Source organism: Drosophila teissieri, chromosome X (assembly GCF_016746235.2).
Source record: "Drosophila teissieri strain GT53w chromosome X, Prin_Dtei_1.1, whole genome shotgun sequence".
NCBI lineage: Eukaryota > Metazoa > Arthropoda > Insecta > Diptera > Drosophilidae > Drosophila > Drosophila teissieri.
The window spans coordinates 4,754,653-4,772,700 of record NC_053034.1 but is presented as its reverse complement, the minus strand read 5'-3'; the positions used below and the strand labels follow the sequence as shown (position 1 = coordinate 4,772,700).

At 44.5% G+C, this 18,048-nt stretch overlaps 3 protein-coding genes across 7 annotated transcripts in view; 2 read left to right on the top strand and 1 right to left on the bottom strand.

The window, feature by feature from the left end:
• Window positions 1-11: 11 nt before the first annotated feature.
• LOC122623366 (V-type proton ATPase subunit d 1) lies at window positions 12-2,299 on the top strand. Its single transcript, XM_043802486.1, has 3 exons — window positions 12-380; window positions 798-1,306; window positions 1,382-2,299. The coding sequence occupies exons 1-3, from the start codon at window positions 254-256 to the stop codon at window positions 1,796-1,798; spliced, it is 1,053 nt and encodes a 350-aa protein (XP_043658421.1). The 5' UTR covers window positions 12-253; the 3' UTR covers window positions 1,799-2,299.
• A 1,250-nt stretch (window positions 2,300-3,549) lies between these two features.
• LOC122624562 (nucleolin) lies at window positions 3,550-9,866 on the top strand. The gene is made up of 3 exons (XM_043804200.1): window positions 3,550-3,808; window positions 8,193-9,077; window positions 9,199-9,866. The coding sequence occupies exons 2-3, from the start codon at window positions 8,207-8,209 to the stop codon at window positions 9,753-9,755; spliced, it is 1,428 nt and encodes a 475-aa protein (XP_043660135.1). The 5' UTR covers window positions 3,550-3,808; window positions 8,193-8,206; the 3' UTR covers window positions 9,756-9,866.
• A 1,203-nt stretch (window positions 9,867-11,069) lies between these two features.
• LOC122623060 overlaps window positions 11,070-18,048 on the bottom strand; it is a 40,265-nt gene continuing 33,286 nt past the window's right edge. For all 5 annotated transcript variants that reach the window (XM_043801971.1, XM_043801973.1, XM_043801974.1 and 2 more), the window contains 3 exons: window positions 16,761-16,852; window positions 15,945-16,137; window positions 11,070-15,791 (listed from right to left, as the gene is read on the bottom strand). In XM_043801971.1, the coding sequence (XP_043657906.1) occupies window positions 14,932-15,791; window positions 15,945-16,137; window positions 16,761-16,852 (1,145 nt within the window). In that variant the 3' untranslated portion in view covers window positions 11,070-14,931. The remainder of the gene's footprint in view (window positions 15,792-15,944; window positions 16,138-16,760; window positions 16,853-18,048) is intronic.

Below are 18,048 nucleotides of genomic sequence, written 5' to 3'. Positions count from 1 at the left end.
TGGTCGAGAAAAATATAAGAAGAGGAAGAGTTGAAAATCATATGACTTGTCGATCGATAGAGAAAAAAGGTTGAATTTTCACCGTCGCTCCGTATCGAACTGCACGCCCTTCACCACACAATTCGCGCAACTTTCGGTCGAGTGAGAGCAGCCCCATATAAAGGAATCCAGAAGTGCAGGAATCCAGTGAAATTCGCCACCTCTTCAACTTCCAGCCAGCTCCTCTGCGTTTGTGTGTGCGTGTGTCATCAAGATGAACAGCTCGGGCTTTATGTTTAACATCGATAATGGATATCTGGAGGGTCTGTGCCGTGGCTTCAAGTGCGGCATCCTGAAGCAGGCCGACTATCTTAACCTGGTGCAGTGCGAGACCTTGGAGGGTAAGTAGCAGCGCCATCGCAAGCGTAAACCCCATTTTCCCACACGCCCCTGGGTCACATGACCAGCGATAACAGAGTCGTGCGTGTGGGTATACATGTACGGCTGTTAATGTATTTCTGCGCCGGTGTGTGTAAGCTTGTCTTGTGATTTGTTGACGTTTTTCAACTCGATTTTCAACTTGACCGCCGCTCAATTTCTTGTATCTAACCCATTTTGCGAGCCATGGACACCTTACAGAAGTATTGGAACTCATAGTTAGAACCACTGCTGAATTTTTTACCATTCCATATTTATTTGAATTTAGGGAACAAGCATGATTTTCTAATTACGACAATATAATGGCCGAACATGTATTTCAGTAAACCATATTTTGTAGAGCATGATTTGTTAAACCTGATTTTACTTGGATTTTACAGATCTCAAGCTGCATCTGCAGGGAACGGACTATGGCAGTTTCCTGGCCAACGAGCCCTCGCCCTTGTCGGTGTCCGTAATCGACGACAAGTTGCGCGAAAAGCTGGTCATCGAGTTCCAGCACATGAGGAACCACGCTGTGGAGCCGCTGTCCAACTTCCTGGACTTCATTACCTACGGCTATATGATCGACAACATCATTCTGCTGATCACTGGCACGCTGCACCAGCGACCCATCTCGGAGCTGATCCCCAAGTGCCATCCTCTGGGCAGCTTCGAGCAGATGGAAGCCATCCATGTGGCGTCCACTCCCGCTGAGCTCTACAATGCCGTCCTCGTGGACACGCCTCTGGCGCCCTTCTTCGTCGACTGCATTTCCGAGCAGGATCTGGATGAGATGAACATCGAGATCATCCGTAACACTCTTTACAAGGCCTATCTGGAGGCGTTCTACAACTTTTGCAAGAACATGGGTGGCGCCACCGCCGACGTCATGTGCGAGATCCTGGCTGTAAGTGAATAAATTAATAAGCGTATATATCATTTACTTAATATATTGTTTCCTTTGCAAAATAAAAACTTTCAGTTTGAGGCCGATCGTCGTGCAATTATCATTACCATCAACTCCTTCGGCACCGAGCTGTCCAAGGACGACCGTGCCAAGCTGTACCCCAACTGCGGCAAAATGTACCCTGATGGTCTAGCCGCTTTGGCGCGGGCTGACGACTACGAGCAGGTGAAGACCGTGGCTGAGTATTACGCGGAGTACGCCGCCCTGTTTGACGGATCCGGCAACAATCCCGGCGACAAGACGCTGGAGGACAAGTTCTTCGAGCACGAGGTGAAGCTGAACGTGTACGCCTTCTTGCAGCAGTTCCACTTCGGAGTCTTCTACGCATACCTCAAGCTGAAGGAGCAGGAGTGCCGTAACATCGTCTGGATCGCCGAGTGCGTTGCCCAGAAGCACCGCGCAAAGATCGACAACTACATACCCATTTTCTAAGCGCGCTAGATGATCGCTAACCATTTGGCATACAAATAATATTACATGTTTTTTTTTCCTGCCTTTCGATATGCGTTTTTTTTTGTTTGTCCCCTACCCTTGTTATTGAATTGTTTAATGTATATTATATTATGATACCGAGTCTGTATGTTTGTATGTAGCGAGTATTATTGCCGGTCCAGGCAAATTTTTGTCAAGTGTTCAGACCCAAGCCTAGATTTCTCAGTTTCCGTGGCTGCTCCTCCCATTGTTATCAGCATTGACCCCATAGATAACTATATAATATGTATTCGGGAGACCCATAGTGTCCCTTCAGGGCTTCGTGTTTGTGTACATATGTATAATTATCGAACGGAACGAAAACAGTTCAAATTGAATGTAGAGAAAAGAAACATCAGCACCATATGTTAACTACTATATAGAAAATGCATACTTATACAAGAACTACATATGTGAATGATAAATCAATTATTAAAACATGTTTTCAAACATTCCCTTAAATGCCGCTGTCTAATAACTTAGTTATTTGCCTCTCATTGTGCCAATATCAAGTCAAAGAGAAGAGACTAGTGAAAAGATAGCTATGTTTAATAGCTCTTACCAAAACGATAACCATTGATACCAACTTTCTTGTTTTTTTTTGCATAATCTAAAAGCATTTTTCTTTTGATCTTATTTTCATACATATTTTCTCTTTTGAATGCTTAAGTAGCCAAACTTAAAATGCCAATCGTTGGGACAAACTATCACGGGTCGTGTTGGGGTTACATAAAAATTGGATAAGACGTCAAACAAGTTATTGGCTATCGAATGATTTCAAGTTTGTTGTCGTAGAAAGCATTTCTAAAAATATGTTTTCTGCAGAATGATTGTACGTATAATATAATGGGCTTTTGTCTTTAATCAGTCCATATACATATATGGTTTTTAAGGGGGGAAGCCAGACTATAACTTTGACTTGTGGTACTATTTTCTTTAATTCTGGGTAATACCTCTGAGTCACTTCAAAAAAGGTCTGAAGAGCTGGAATATTTATGATAAACGTCAGTATTAATGATTGTCGGCATTGACGGCGTCACATATGTCACTCGATTCATAAAGAAGACAGTTGTTACAGGGCGTGGGTGCTCAAGGATACCCTGATATTCTTTGTCTGCTCGCGGAGTTCAAGGTTTCAGTACTTCCAGGGTGCGTCTACAACAGTATTACTCACCGGGGAACCTCGTGCTAGACAAAGAAATCCTGCTTTGTATTCCATCACCATCACCATACACAGAATATACAGTGTGTGCATTTCTTGTCATTTAAAATATTCAAAAAGCGGTATATACATACAATCTTTGATGATCTGAGCTGGATGGGCATAATATATGATTGCGCTTGGCCAAGTTGTGATGCGCCGCAGATGGGATTTCAGATCGGCTTTAATTATGCACAGTCAATAGGAAATCAATAGCTTTTCTTTCTGTGTCGTGGGTTAATTGCATGCAGCATGCTACATACTACGTGCCCGTAGATTGGTGCATTCCCGTTAGGCCTTTGCCATGGCTTCGGATCTTGGCCCAGTGCGTATGGAGTCGCTGTGGAGCAGGTGCCGCCGACGAGCAGAAGAACCGACCAGCCGACGAACCCCGAACACGTTCGATGCGAAAAGAAAGCTGCTGTTGTTGGTTCGATCAGCTGGGGACCGACCTGTGGAATCGCCCATAACTCGGCCTGGTGGCTCTAAGTCCGCGCAGTCGAGTTCCGCGTCCCCGAGCGTTGAGTTCAGTCTTATAAAGAGCAGCAGCATCCGATTTCCTGACAGACCGGGAAAACCAACCGTCACGCGCGCCAAGCCAAGTTCAAAACTATTTTACCAACTTTTTTTTTTCACACACGGAGTGCTAAAGTTTTTTTTTGTGTTCCAAGTGCAATACGGCGGAAGTGTGTCTGACCAGCAGCTGGAGTTACAGCGCACTGGACAGCAGGATATTAGGATATCAGGATAACAGGATAACCTACCCATAGGTAATGATATACGCTAAGAGGTGAAATGCGGTCGGCACTGAAGTGGGCCAATATGATGACCGCTGGAGTTGGAAAAACCAACGCCAAAGACGGCCAAAGAGGCAATTGCACGTAAAACCCGCCAGTCGGCGCGGAATTGTGGAATTGTGGAATTGTGTCAACCAGTTTGGCCCCCACTTTGCGAGTACGTCCCCTCAAAGACCCGACTCCCCACATCTCCATCTACGTAGTACCTACATATGTGGCTGGCCATCCGCTTCTGCGTCTGCGTTTGCTTCTGTTTGCTGTTTGCTGTGCGTTCTTCTTGCCTTGTCATTAACTCATTTGAATTTGGCAAAACAAAAGAGACGCGTCGAGCGTTCGTGTTCTTCGTTTTACTTTCTACAACCAACCCATCATCATCAACCACATTCTTCGCCGTCCGACGTCCCGTGTCCAAAGTCGCAGGTGCTGGAAAGTGGAACTGTTTGTCCGATCGCCGCACAGGCGCAGTCCCAAAGACCAAGTTTTGGCTCAGTTTCCTTTAGTGGCTAATTGATAATCAAAGGCGACAGGATATAGATGGTTATCTGTTCTCGTTCACAAATTCCAAAGGCGAAGTAGTCCTAACAAGAAAAACCAAGTGTTATTCAACAGATACGTAGGGATATGTTTTTTTTCGGTTTTTTTCTTATAGAGCCACTATACTGCGTACACATCAAGTTCATTCCTTCATTCATTCATACTCATTTCAAATACTTTAAAAAGTTATAGAAAAGTCACATATTTTTCTATGATTACAGCAGGTGATAATACTCACATTTCCATAACTCAAACTTAGAACTATACAACCCGCATATTTTTTAAGTCGGCACCAACAGCAATCATTAACTGTGGGAATCCAAGGTTTACGGCTCGAAGCGGGCTTATTTTCTGGTCCATTGGGTCAGCCTTGACCGTAAATGCCGACCGCCGCCCGCCGACAGCCGACCGCTTCCCCGGCCCCTGCCCCTGCCCCTGCCCCTTCTCCACTCTTTTTCCGCCCCCACTCTGCTTGGGCTACCCACGCCCATGGCGAACAGAAATTTCACCGCTGGCTGCATTAAAGAACTTAACCTTAATTTTGGCATAGGTCTCTCGACATGGTCATCATTATTATGGTAACTTTGATTTTACCTCCTCTTTGCTTTGTGTTGTTGCTGTTGCTCTCTGCCCAGCGATTTCACCCACACACAGGCAGAAGAAAGTGGTAAGCACACACATGAACACAGGGAGCCAAGAAATAACACAAATCAGGCAGAAAATCTCACAGCAGTCGAAAAAAACAAAAACAAAGGCCGAACGAAATTATGCAAATTTCTTAGGGGTCTAGCGACTACGTACATACATATCTACATATGTACATATGTACAAACATATATGGGGTTATATAAACCACACCGAAGGATGTAAAAGTCTGACAAACTGTTTAGCATAATCGCAGCTCGCTGGTTTCGTAATCACCGAACGTGGCTTAGAAGCACAGATGCCGTGGCATCAAATATCCAACAAAAAATGGGAGGCAACAACAAGAAATATCATTATAAAAAACAGTTTTTTTTCTTTTGAAATTTTTGCATCACTCTTACACTTTCGCTGCCGCACTGAATAATTAACAGTTCGATTTCGATCAGCAAGCTCCCCTCCACCCAAAAAAAATCTGATTGTATTATGATAATTTCCAAAAAAAAAAAAACACACACACACACATAAACACCAGACGCAGCTAGCCACTGTCTCACTTTCTATTTTCCTATGCGTTTAATAATTAATTAATGCTAATAACTTTTCACAACCGTTATAATTTATTGACAAAATTCGAAACCGCTCGAAAACAAACAACAAGTGGGAGTGAGAGGAGGGCACACACGTGGGCTTTTTCTAATTTGTTCGTTTTGGTTCGTTTTGAAATGCAATATGCCAAACTGAACTTTCGAGCGTTTCGATTACGTATTGGAATTTTTGACCGGCTTTTCGGTGAAATTATTATGAAGCCAGTGCAACGCCAAAGTGCAGATTGCATTTCACACACGCAGCAATGTGTGCCAAAAGTCGGCAGAATGGGTACAGTGAGTCCAGCCTGAAGCGAACCCAATCTCAGTAGTGGTTAAAAGGCAAATTTAGCGATAATCAAGTACTTAAAGGTTATGATAGTTATAAGCTGTGCTTAACTTAACAAGGTTTATTCTTAGGTGTGTTATTCGCAATTGAGGCATATTATAAATAAATTTCAAATTATTTGGGATGAATAAAATGCCAGTTATAGGTGCTGGCCTGTGGGAGTCGGGAGTGTCCACTGTTTTCCTGCCCATTGAATCGGTCCGTTCCAAGTCGACCTGCGATTACGACCAAGTTACTTCGACTGTGGTCACATATTGCCACTGCCACTGCCAGTGGGCATTATTACGGACACTCATTCTCGGCATGGGACTTTGGCCACTGCCATATTTAGCCGCACACACTTTCTTTGCCCAAACAGCCACCAACTGGGTCACAAATGGTGTTTGTTGTTCCGCCCAAGCGGAAGGTCATCAATGGAATGGAATGGAATGTCCAGATGCCAGATGCCACATATCACGCTGCGAGCCACGTACGGTTGAAGAGGGCCCAGAAACCGAGAAGCAGGAGGCGGTGCCCAGAAAAATGAAAGTGGAACACAATGTGGAGCTGTTGAGCTGTGGAGCTGTGGAGCAGGTTCAGCTGGTCGAGATTTCTGGGTTTCTGTGCGTTGTTTACCGTTTCCAGACCAGACAAATGATGGAAGTGGAAATGTATATGAAAATGAAAATGATGTAAGGAAATGGGCACCATTAGAATGGGCGGCAAGCATCGCAGATAATACTCGGTAATAAGCCGGTTATGGAAAAATGAATTACCATTATCCCCTGTGGCCCATCCGGATTACACAAATTGTCCTCGGAGAACAGTGTGAAAGATAAGAAACAGACAGAAACAGATAGGAAGATAGGAAAGGAAAACAATAATCCACACAGTAGGTTAATGGTCAAAATATGCGTCCAAATCGGTCAAACCAATAAAGACTCAATGAAAAGCAGCTCTCCCAAGAAAAAGAATGTGTTTAATAGCATGGAACAAACGAGCTTTTTTCAAGCATCATCACACTCAACGCTTTAATTGAAATTATAATTCAATATTCATTTTAACGAACCGCCTTTTTTTTATACGAAACTTTGTTTAGTTTCTAGGGCAGCCAAATATTCCCAGTCGGATGGTCTTGCCCCACCCAACTCCCATCCGAAACGTTTTGCATATTTATCTTGAGATAGTTCTGGCTCTGGTCCGAGCCCTTCGGGTTTCTCCGGCGGTTGAGCTCCAGTTAAGAGCCGCTAATTGATTTGGACATCTTGGGGCGCTCTGAAATTCCCCCCGCCGCCAAGCACTTGAGGTAAATGAGTCAATAGCTGAAATTTCACTTTGCCATCGGTGACTCCCCCTGCCGCCCGAAAAAAACTCAAAAAACAAAAAAATAAAATAAACTGAAAAGAGCCCAGTTTGAGTTGGCAACGAGCTCCAACTTGTTGGCTCTTAGGAAATGAATGAATTTCAGAGTGGATGGATGGTGCGTTGCATACATAGGTACATTTATATGTATAGGTAGTATATATGGAGGCTATTCTAATGAGCCAACCCAATTCGTCAATTAAATAACTCTGCAGAGAAATTTCACTCTCGTTTTTTGTCTCTTCGCGATGCGTTGTTAAATTTGGCTTTTAGTTTTCAAAGCCATTGGGTTTCGCTGTTAATTTGTTTACTTTGCATTTGGAAGTGGGGAAAAGAGAAGAGAAGAAGAGCAGACCGAAACTGAGATGAAAAGAGAAGTGAAAGAAATTATGTCAATATTTATTTAAATTCATTTCTTTTGCAAAATACGAGGCGGCCAAAAACGAGGCGGAAGAATGCGGTGAAATTTAATCGCTGGCCACTTGAAAGCGATTTCCGAGCTGTTGACTTTTGGAATACCTCTTGGTTTTGTACCCACCTTCCTCACTCTTCGCTCCACTCTGATTTCCATTTCCATTTCAATTCCGATTTCGAATTCCGATTCGGAATCGGAATCGGATTCTGCCTACGCACAGAAAAACAAAGCAAATCGCAATGGTGCTCGTTTTTTTGTACTATATTTTTCACTATATTCATTCACAAAGTGTACGAGTAGTTTATTTTGTGAGTTTTGGGATCAAATGTTTATTGCCCCTAAAATGCGGCTTACAGCAAGTCAACAAGAGTGCTTTAGTTTAATTCGTTTATAAAGTTAGTTGCAAACGTTTTGTGGTAATAACCATACAAACTTCAGTTGTTTCCATTAGGCCACCGTACTAACTTCGATTTTCGTGTTTGCTTGTAGATTCCCAAGACAAGATGACCAGCTCAAGGAACATGCTGCTGATGCTGCTCCTGGTGGCCAGTGCCTCCATACTTCCCTTGGAGGCCAAGACCGTGTTCCGGCGCACAGACAAGATATCGGAGAACTTCAAGCAGTTGGATCTGCCGCCCGAGGAGATCGATCCCAATGTGGCGCCCCCGGAATCGGAGCCACCCAAGGTGGAGGACGTGGCGAATGAGGTGGTCGATGCCGTAACGCCTGCTTCGCCCATCGACGAGAGTGCCAATGAGATTGCCAGCGGTGATGTGGAGACCCCGAACGCTGTGGCTTCCGCTGCAGAAGCTGCCGCCCCAGCCGCCGCCGTTTCCGAGGTCGCAGAGGCAGCTGCTCCGGCGGTGGCCACCACTCTGGCGGCCAAGCCCACCAGTGCCCCCACCACCGCCAAGCCGGAGAATCCCATCAGCAAGTACTGCAAGTGCTCGGAGAGCCACTGCGACTGCTGCCGAAAGTTCGGATTGCCACTGCTGCCCAGCGGACCTGGCTGCGCCAAGATAGCCTATGTGGGCAACGACGAGATGAGCGTGTCTCTCAAGTACGGAGACATCACCTTGGCCTCCCGCCGCATCTCCAGCAAGCGGGCTCGCCCCATTTGCGTGGGCCTCCCCGGCGGCTACTCCAAGTTCTGCGGCAAGGTCTATGGTCTGTCCCGCTCCAAGGAGTCCAAGGACTTCAAGGCCTGTCTGGCCTTTGAACTGCGCGCCGACGACGAGGTGGAGGCCTCCCTGCGCGTCTCCTGCTTCAAGTTTGGACCGGAAGGAGTCCGGGTGGCCGAGGCGGAGCCGTTGCCTGTGAAGCCCAGCTCAGATGACGATGATGACGACGACGATGACCTCTTCGGATTTGCCGGTAAGATAGCCTGTTCACATACGTATACATAATATTGCGTATCCGCCTGGTTGGACGAACTCCTCTAGCGCATTCTAAAATATTTATTTACCTCCGTGCTCTTTTACTTGTTTTTCAATAGCTGGTGGCGACGATGATGAGGATGAGGAGGACGACTATGACAGCGATACGGATGCGGACACCGATGACGACGATGACACCGAGGACTATGCTGATGATGACGAGGCCGAGGCCGAAGCGCCCGAGGATGCTGATTACGGCGGCTTCAGTTTGGCCGGACTTCTGGACGAGCTCGACGATGACGAGGACGAGAAGCCGGTTAAGAAGCCAGCGGCTGCGCCTGCCGACCAAACCCGCGAGCATGTGATTGCCGATGGCCAGGCGCCCGCGACCGCGACTACCACGAACGGCGACCAGGTGCAGAGCAAGGATGATACGGGAGCTCCTGCCGCCGGCGAGGTTGCTGCTGCTGCAGCTGCAGCACCTATTGAGGGAGAAGTGGCCGCAGCGGTGACTCCGGCCACCACTGCCGCAGCCGATGAGGACTCCACCACGCCCAAGTCCAAGAAGTCCAAGAAGGCGAAAAAGAACAAGAAGAAGAAGGCCGTCGCGGAGGCGCAGGACGAGACAGGATTCGCCTACGAGCTCCTCAACGGCATCCTGGATTTTTTCAACTGAGCGGCCAGCGCGAGTTTGCCAACATGCTGGGCAACAGTGTAAATACCTTGTACCGCCGCAGCTGGTCGAAACAAATCAAAGTAGTTCGTAGTTCGTAGGTCGTAGCGCTTAAGGGCCCCCGAAATTTCACATATTTATTTCAGCTATTTATTCGATCCGATAATTTATTTTAAATTTATAACGAATAAAAATGAAAATTGTACTACCCAACAGAAGTTGTTTTGTTTTTTTTTCTGCGAAGTGACCCACTACGCTCCTGGACTTCATTTACATCCAAATCGGAATGCTGGCCTTTTTCGGGCTTTTGCGGCCAACATTTCTGATTTGATTGAGGTTTGCAGTCTCTGCTGATTTCGCTCCTGTGGCACGTTTTGCGATCAGAACTAATTCGCATCGAAATTCCAGCTGCACAGTGGAATTAGCCGCAGGCAAAAGGGGTTGACATGATATACAATAGAAGCTGCTCCTGGCTAGAACCTACATAAGTTCGCCACAACTCGCAGGAGTTGCATTTGTGACTCCAGTTATGTATATGGCGGTGGGGCTTCACGTTAGATTTACAAAACTTCTGGAGAACAAATGGGACAAAAGATAAAAGGCAATCCTTCTGATAGTTTAACCTTTCGACACAGTCGACTCCCATTCTTGTAACTTATCTGGGACTTAATTACAACGAAATGTACTCCTCTTTCCTGGGTTAGGAATGACTAGAGGAATTTTTAGTTCCGTTTCCAATATAAGTTGGCCACCATCGAAGCAACATAATCACTGTTCCAGCCAGCCATTATCCAAGTTTTTATTCTCCTACTCTTTCCGGGGTCTCGGCATCGCTGGCATTTTGATTAGTCATTTATGGGAGCCACCTTCGTCCTTGGTCCTTGCCATAACTTTCGGCTCGGGAATCCCGACTAAGCCGCAGAAAACAGCATTTTTGGAGGTCGTGGTGCTGCGTTGATTAAGTGCCGGACCATTTGTCAAATTCCGGGATGGAGTAACTTTTAATTGGAAACTATGCGCTGCAGCTATGTGGACGGATGCGTGATGGGCGTGATGGGCGTGATGGGTAGGGATCGACTCCGTAATCTCTTTCGCCTTAATTGCCATGCTTCCCCATGTCCCCCAGTGAAAGACTCGCGGTTAACGCAGAAATGTAAGCTGTAATTAATTACACATAGAGTAAAATATTTATTTATGGTTAAAAGTGACCATTCAATTTGATTGAATGAAGGTTTCACGCAAAAAAAATAAGAAATACAAATGCTTGCGCATACGTACTAAATCGTGGTATTCAATATACTTGTAAGTATTTCCACGTGGAACCATTTTGCCTTTGCTCACCTAAACCAATTGCTTTGCTCGGAAACTTCAAAATCACTCGGAATTAAAACAGGAAAGGAGCAAATTGTCGTTCTATATATATCTATATATATACATATATATGGATATCAATTACAAATAGAGGTTTCTGCAAACACACACATATCATAAATGTTTAACGCACATCAAAAAATTTCAAGTATTCATAGTGTATATTCGTGTATAATAGAAACAACTACGGCGTCTTTTGATTTGTAAACAATTTTGTAAGGAACAAATTATACTATTTGGGAACATTGATTTTGATTTGATTCGAACGGAGTGAAAGGGGGAGGGGCACAAAATAAATGACAAGATTGTAGGGAGCTCCAGTTGGCTTTCTATAACTAAACCTCCGTTCGCGTATCACACTTAAATGATATATAAGAACAAGTTAACCATTAGTCAAATGGATTCCCATAAAAATGCCGCTGAACTTGTCCGAAATTCGTATAAAGTTTGGTTCAACTTAACTTATCGCACTCAAATGGCACGGAGTAAAACTTGTGTGTAAATATTTCATGGTATATATTTTGTATACATATATGTATATATATAAGAGGGGTATATAATTATATAAGATATATATTTGTATTCAAGTAGTTTTCTTTTGTGTATATTCGACCTTATTCAACCGATAGGTCCTGTAACTTGTAAATGTAATCTTAAATTATCGTGTTGATAGTGTACGCGAAATGGGTTAGGAAAGTTGAAATTCATGTGGTCAGGTTGTGATACTCTTCCGATTTGGGATGTTTACTTTGTATGTAAGTATACTTTCTTTGTGTGCTGTTGGGGAGCAGTAAAATCAGTCTCGATTTTGAAGTAGTAGGTAGTGGGTGAAGTTCCGAAGTGATTCTGTCCGTTAGAGTGTCCGCAGGTCCTTGGATTCCTTCCCTTGACCCAGCTTATGTCCAGTTTCTGTTGCCTCTCGACAATCGATTTCGTTGCCCCATTAAATCTCATCCAGTTAAATATATATTCCCTAAGCCTCTTGGCCACTGGACTTTCAGCTGAGTTCAGCGCACTCGTTTGGTTTGGAGTTATGGTCGAAAGAGGTTCAGGGTATTTGATGTGGTGTCATACGCTTTCGCTTTACTTGCACTTAATCTCCAACTTAGGTCATTCACGATTCGTTGTTCCGTTCCGTTCTGTGTTTTCTGTATTTTCTGTACTTTCTGTATTTTTTGCGATTTCTAGCGCTCCCGTTTACTGAAAGCTTCGATCAAGTCTGGCCAAGTACTTAGATAGCTGGCACACAACTCATCGTCTCATTCCCCCGAATACATCCAATGTCTTCTCGTGTTGAGCAATACAATTCTCAATTCTTACATTCCTTGCCGGCATTTTCCATATTGTTCAAATGTTTGACAGGAGAGTGAGCATGGGGAGTTTGTGTGGCTGAGCTGAGTGTGTTCTTTTTTCAATTTGTTTAAGTTTTCTTGTTCTTGACTTTGTGTACCTACGATATTTGTTGTTGCTGCCGCTTGTGCAGCCCAAAAAATTGTGGTGGAATGTATGACTTATTCTTTGTTTTGTTTTCTTTTGTATTTGGTTTTTTACCGCCTTCCTACCAAAAACTTTGCCAGGTATTACAACGTCAGTTAAAGGCGGTTGCCAACAAAAATAACAAGGCCAATAAATAATTTAACCATCTGTTAAAATGCAGTGAATATACTTAGCGTAGCTCGAAAAGTTGTATTCATCTAGAACACAAAGTAATAGAGAACTAACATTAACAAAAAAGAGCACTTTGCAATTTAAAAGTCTGACTTGAATATTCAAAAACAAGTGATAAAAAAATATTGTGAAAATCGCGTTGCTTTGTCGCTTGGTCGCTATTCCTTTTGTACATTTTCTTAGTTTGTGATAGCAGCCGCTAAGAAGTTTCCAAATCCATTATTTCTTGCCAGTTCCATTTCAATACAGTCCTGCAGGCTTTCGGTAAGCTCATTATGTCATTATGGTATTTGCCTGAGTGCCTCGAGTTCCAGCGAGCGACGAAATTACAAAAGCAATCGGGAAAACTTATAGGGTATTGGATTTACGTTGCCTCCTCCTACGATGTCATCGAAGATTTCACATTAATAGTTTTTTTTAGCTTTTTTCCTGGTTGGTAGCATTCGTAAGCTATTAATATTGAATATTCTGTGTGTAGTAAGCCATTTGCTGTAACTTTCTTTATATAGAACATTTTTGTTCGTTCAGATGGTAACTGTTGTATTATGCGTGTGTTACTTATGTAGTGCTGGTGGTTGCAGTGTATTTTCGGTATTCTTACCACACGACATTTAGAAGTGTTAAATACTTATTTGCTTATTCTTGATCATAGACGCGCAAAAAATACTCGGCGCTAGACAATTACTTTGTATGTATCAATATATACGTATGCATGTATAGTTCAGCAATAGCCAAACGAGCAGCAGCTCCAAAGGTGCACATCTTACAAAAAGCTCTCACATTGCTTTGTTGTAAATTGCAGTAATATAGGAAAAATATATTAATACCTATATTGTTGGTGGAAGGTTTGGTAAGAAGCAACTATAGGACTATCACAAAGGAGGGTAAATGTAAAAATGTAAAATAAGCTATTTAAATGTATACAATAATGTTTAAAGAGTGTGTTAATAGTTGAGCAATTAAGTTGGACCGTTGGCATCATGAAATTGAATTCCATTAATATGCGTGCCACTATAAAAAATGATGTAAAGATTGCAAATGTGTTTGGACTATTACGTACTGCTCTTTTTGGCTTTATTTTGTTTGCCAGATTTCTTGTCTTCACATGTATGACATTGGCTAAAAAAAACTTTTGCATATTTGCACTACTATTCAACTTCTTGCCATCACTTTAAGTTCACATAAGGATTAGGTTATGAAGTCAATTCTTTGTTTTCTTGAAACTCGTCAGAAACCACGCGATTAATCATTACATATAAGGAACCACAAAAACGACATAACAAAATAGAGTGCAATTCTTTGCCCTGTATCTCTACATATGTATGTACTTATATTGCATTTGCGGTTTTTCCTGTTTCCTTCGAGTATGTGCCACTCAAACAATGCAGATATTTGTTTATATACTTTCATTTTTTTGCTGCATTTAAAATTTTTTTTTTAAGCGGATAGGACTTGATTTGCTTTTGCATAAAACGCGCTTAGCCCTTTTTTTTGTGATTTTGTAAAATTTGCTGATCAATATTTTTTGTAAGAAAATTATTGTCCGCATTTGCAGCGCCACCTACCGGTTGGGTTCGGAGTAAAGGGGTGTATCTTTTGCTTGTTCATGCAATTAGACTGTCAAAAATTTCTAGATGCTTAATATCACTTACAGATGTTTGCAAAGGTAGTCCACAAAATATGTTCAGTCCACAAGTCGCACGGGCACCGATAACTAGACCACACTTTTAAATGCAATTTCAAGTGATTATAAATTTCTAGAAATTGTTTGCCTTCGCCAGACGAATTGCAGCTGCCATCTAAAAGTGCAAAGTGTATGGCTCTAATCGCTGCAATCGCCCATTGGCCAATAAAACGGAAAATGTCCCTGTAATTTTTGTTTAATATGCAACTGGAAACTTCCTCATAAGTTGACGTCCTGCACTCGTGCACTCGTGCACTTCCGTGTTCGACTCCACCTCGGTTTGCGCTGCTGTTTCGTTGTGCCTGCGTTCTTGGTCTCTGGATCTATCTCCTGGTATGGATTGTTCCGGTTCGTTTCCTGTTCGATGCTCCTACTTCGCCTCCTCCTATACTCCGTTTATGTACATTCAGTCTATGCTTCCTACTTCCTACTTCTTATGCCGCCGCCGCCAACTGTTTAGATCACGAAGAGATCGCTGCAGCTGGAGGAGTTGCGCCGCTTGAGGCTGATGGCCTTCTTGAAGCGCAGCACCGACGAGATGAATACCTTGGTGCGGGCGGTCAGTTTCTTCACCACCTTGCGGTTGCAGGCATTCCGGTGTCCTCCGTCCACTGCCTCCTCGCCATCCTCCTCGTCATCGCTGTCGGCCAGTCCACTTCTCTCCCCAAACCGCTCCTCCGTCGCTCCTGCCAGTCGTCCCTCCAGCTGCAGGTCATCCATGGCTCGGAGTTGATAGCGCCGCTGCAGTTCGGCGGCTGCATCCGCAGCTGCAGATGTGGAAACGCCGCCGTCGAACGAGCGACGCTTGCGGAATGGACGACGATGACGTATGCTGGCCGCCAGCATATTGAACTTGCTCAGCTGCGACGACTTGACCACATCCTCGTCCTCGTCCACCTCGCTCTCGCCCATCTTCAATATGCTCTCCAGGTTCAAGGGCTTCCGGTTGGGATTCTCGATACGCGAGCGACCGGCCTTCGAAGTGCTGGGCACTCCGTCGTTGGCACTCGGATCGTTGTTGGCCTCGCCGTTCTGCAGCCTCTCCGGCAATCCGCCATCGAAAATCTCCTCGTCATCCTGACAAACGCTCATTTGTCGGACCATCCGACGGGTTTGAAGGTGCATGCCACGGTGCTTCTGGATAGTGCTTTGCAAATTCAGGCGCTGCAGCTCAAGTTCGGTGAGCAATCGCAAACGCTGCGGATTGAGTTTCACTTGCGCCACAATGCCGACCAGCAGCTCGTCTACATTGTGATCCAGTCCGGAAGATGTCTCAATGAATTTGCATGCAATTTCCTTGGCCACCTTGCGGCCCACTGCAATTGGAGGGAGGATGATGTGTGACCAACTGGATTAGTGCTTTGCCCTCGTTCAAAACGAAAATGTTATTGCCAAATCGTTTTACAAATAAAATGGCTGTGATTTGCGGTGCGGTCAATCAAGGTACAATAGAAATAAAGAATGCTTACTCTGACGAGTGACGACTCGATGTCGTTGCAAATCCGTTTTGTTGGCCACAAGGATGGCTCCGCGGGACAAGAGCATCTCGTTCTCCTTGAGATACTGCAGGACACGCTCGGCTGCGGCAAAAGTGTTTCGATCTATCACAGAGTAGACCACCACGAAGAGGTCGATGTTGTAGGTGGCGCAGAAGGCCTCCGTCTGCGGGCGAAAACCAATTTTGTGGTTGAAAAAAATAGAAACCAAGATTGAGAGGAGCCATCTGGCGCAGAAAAGTAGGCTACAAAAATCGCTCTAATGGAATTTAATGCTGGCTGTCGAGCGACGAGCGAGGAGCTGGGTGGCTGGTTAGAAGGGGTGAACAAGTTCACGATGTACCAGCTGAGACAGCTGACCTTGCTCAGATTAAAGACCTACACAGCTCCTTTGCAAGCAATGCTTAGGCAATCGCATATGTGGAACCGACGTGGTTGGTTTCGGTTTCAATGGTTGTGTTTTCTAGAAAATATCTTCCATAAAAAAGCCAAATTGGAAGGGATTTGCTTAATTTATAGTGTGAACTCTGCTTAATACTTTGCTGTCAATGCGCTTACTTCTATCCCATAACATTGTTTCTACTTTAAAGTGACGGTCGACAACGTGTAAATGACATTTGGCAAATGTGTCAGTGGCAGATGGGTGTAAGCCCACAGCTTGATCCACTTAACCAGACTGGGAAAATCGGAAAAGTCGGAAAAAATTCCCCAGCCAGACGAGGAGCAGAGGGGCAGTTTACAGGGAAATCGGTGCCACATTGCACCACCAACACTCGAATGCTTACTCACCGACATCTCGCATGCGGGATGATCAATTATTTCCAAATCCGTTTCAATGTTGTCGACCAGCACCGACACAGTCTTCTGTCCGTAATCATCATCTAAAAGAAATATATATACAAAATGGTGAGCCTTCGTCAGTCATTCCTCTTGGGCATACAAATAACTAGATAATTGCAAATTATATTCCATTATATTATATAACAAAGCACCCAACGTGGAGTGCATTGTTCAAGCGTGTATTTCAATGGGAAAAAATGAAAGGAAGGAGGCCCTGAGCCCGGAAAACATTCACGGAAATCAAAATAACAAGCACCCAAATGCAGTTCTAGAGGTCTTAAATCGATCAAATTGCACCAGGGGTGGCGAAAGCCTTCGTGGGCGTTTGGGGGGCGTGCCGTCCATAAAACCGTAATCAAAGTGATTTTATTTGCCCAGCAAGTTAATGTCGCAATTGACGCTCCCTTTTCCCTGTCTACTTGGACTTGTTTTTTTAGCCCAGCCATGAAACGTGGAAAAGGACGCAGACAGTGAACTTGGAGTGGAGGGCACCGAGTGATGGCAACTGGGGCCCGACCCTCGGTGCTCCGGAATCGCAAAGCCTCCTTGTCCCTTGGTGCACACGGAAAGTGCGACGTCACTGCAGCACTGCCAGAAAATTATATTCCTAAGCTTATATTTATGCAATCCGACATTTGATTTCTTGTTTGACGATATACGACATTCCCTATTGGAAATAATGTTTGCAAACGGGCGAAATCGGGAATTTATATGCTATACTCGTTATATATTGCAAGTTTGGAAATCTTAATTAAGCACGATTTTTGCCAGTGCACGGGCACCGCCCAATGCACGCTTTGTCAGCAGTTTGACACTAGCGAGCAGGAGGAAGGAAGGGGCAGCCTGGGTGGCTGGAGCAGCAGAAAAAGGACGAAAGGAGCTGGAAAGGAGTCGCAGAGGCAAACAATGACTGCAGTTTGCGTTCGACTCTGTTTGCGTTCAGCTGTGGCAAATATTTAGACGCCAGTCGACCCGCATCTGCAGATCCCCCCTTGCATCCCAGTGGTGGCATGGGGGAATGGTGAAATAGTTAAATGACAAGAAACAAAAAGCCCACACACTTCGTGTCTTAAATTTGCATGTTGCAAGTAATTTACGAAGCGTGGGCGGTGCCGCACAAATTGAATAGAAAAAGCAAACGTGCTCTATTGCCAAATTCGGTGGCCGACGAAGGCTCCTCCCCCTTTTCACAGCGAACTTGGCTCCTTCGACGGCTTAGGCGATTAGTCATGCAATT

What these genes read in the sequence shown, in the direction of transcription:
- LOC122623366 (XM_043802486.1), top strand. Translation starts at nt 254, where the DNA reads ATGAACAGCTCGGGCTTTATGTTTAACATCGATAATGGATATCTGGAG. An exon ending in GCAGTGCGAGACCTTGGAGG is followed by an intron (nt 381 to 797) that starts GTAAGTAGCAGC and finishes TGGATTTTACAG; the next exon opens with ATCTCAAGCTGCATCTGCAG. An exon ending in TCATGTGCGAGATCCTGGCT is followed by an intron (nt 1,307 to 1,381) that starts GTAAGTGAATAA and finishes AAAAACTTTCAG; the next exon opens with TTTGAGGCCGATCGTCGTGC.
- LOC122624562 (XM_043804200.1), top strand. Translation starts at nt 8,207, where the DNA reads ATGACCAGCTCAAGGAACATGCTGCTGATGCTGCTCCTGGTGGCCAGT. An exon ending in TGACCTCTTCGGATTTGCCG is followed by an intron (nt 9,078 to 9,198) that starts GTAAGATAGCCT and finishes GTTTTTCAATAG; the next exon opens with CTGGTGGCGACGATGATGAG.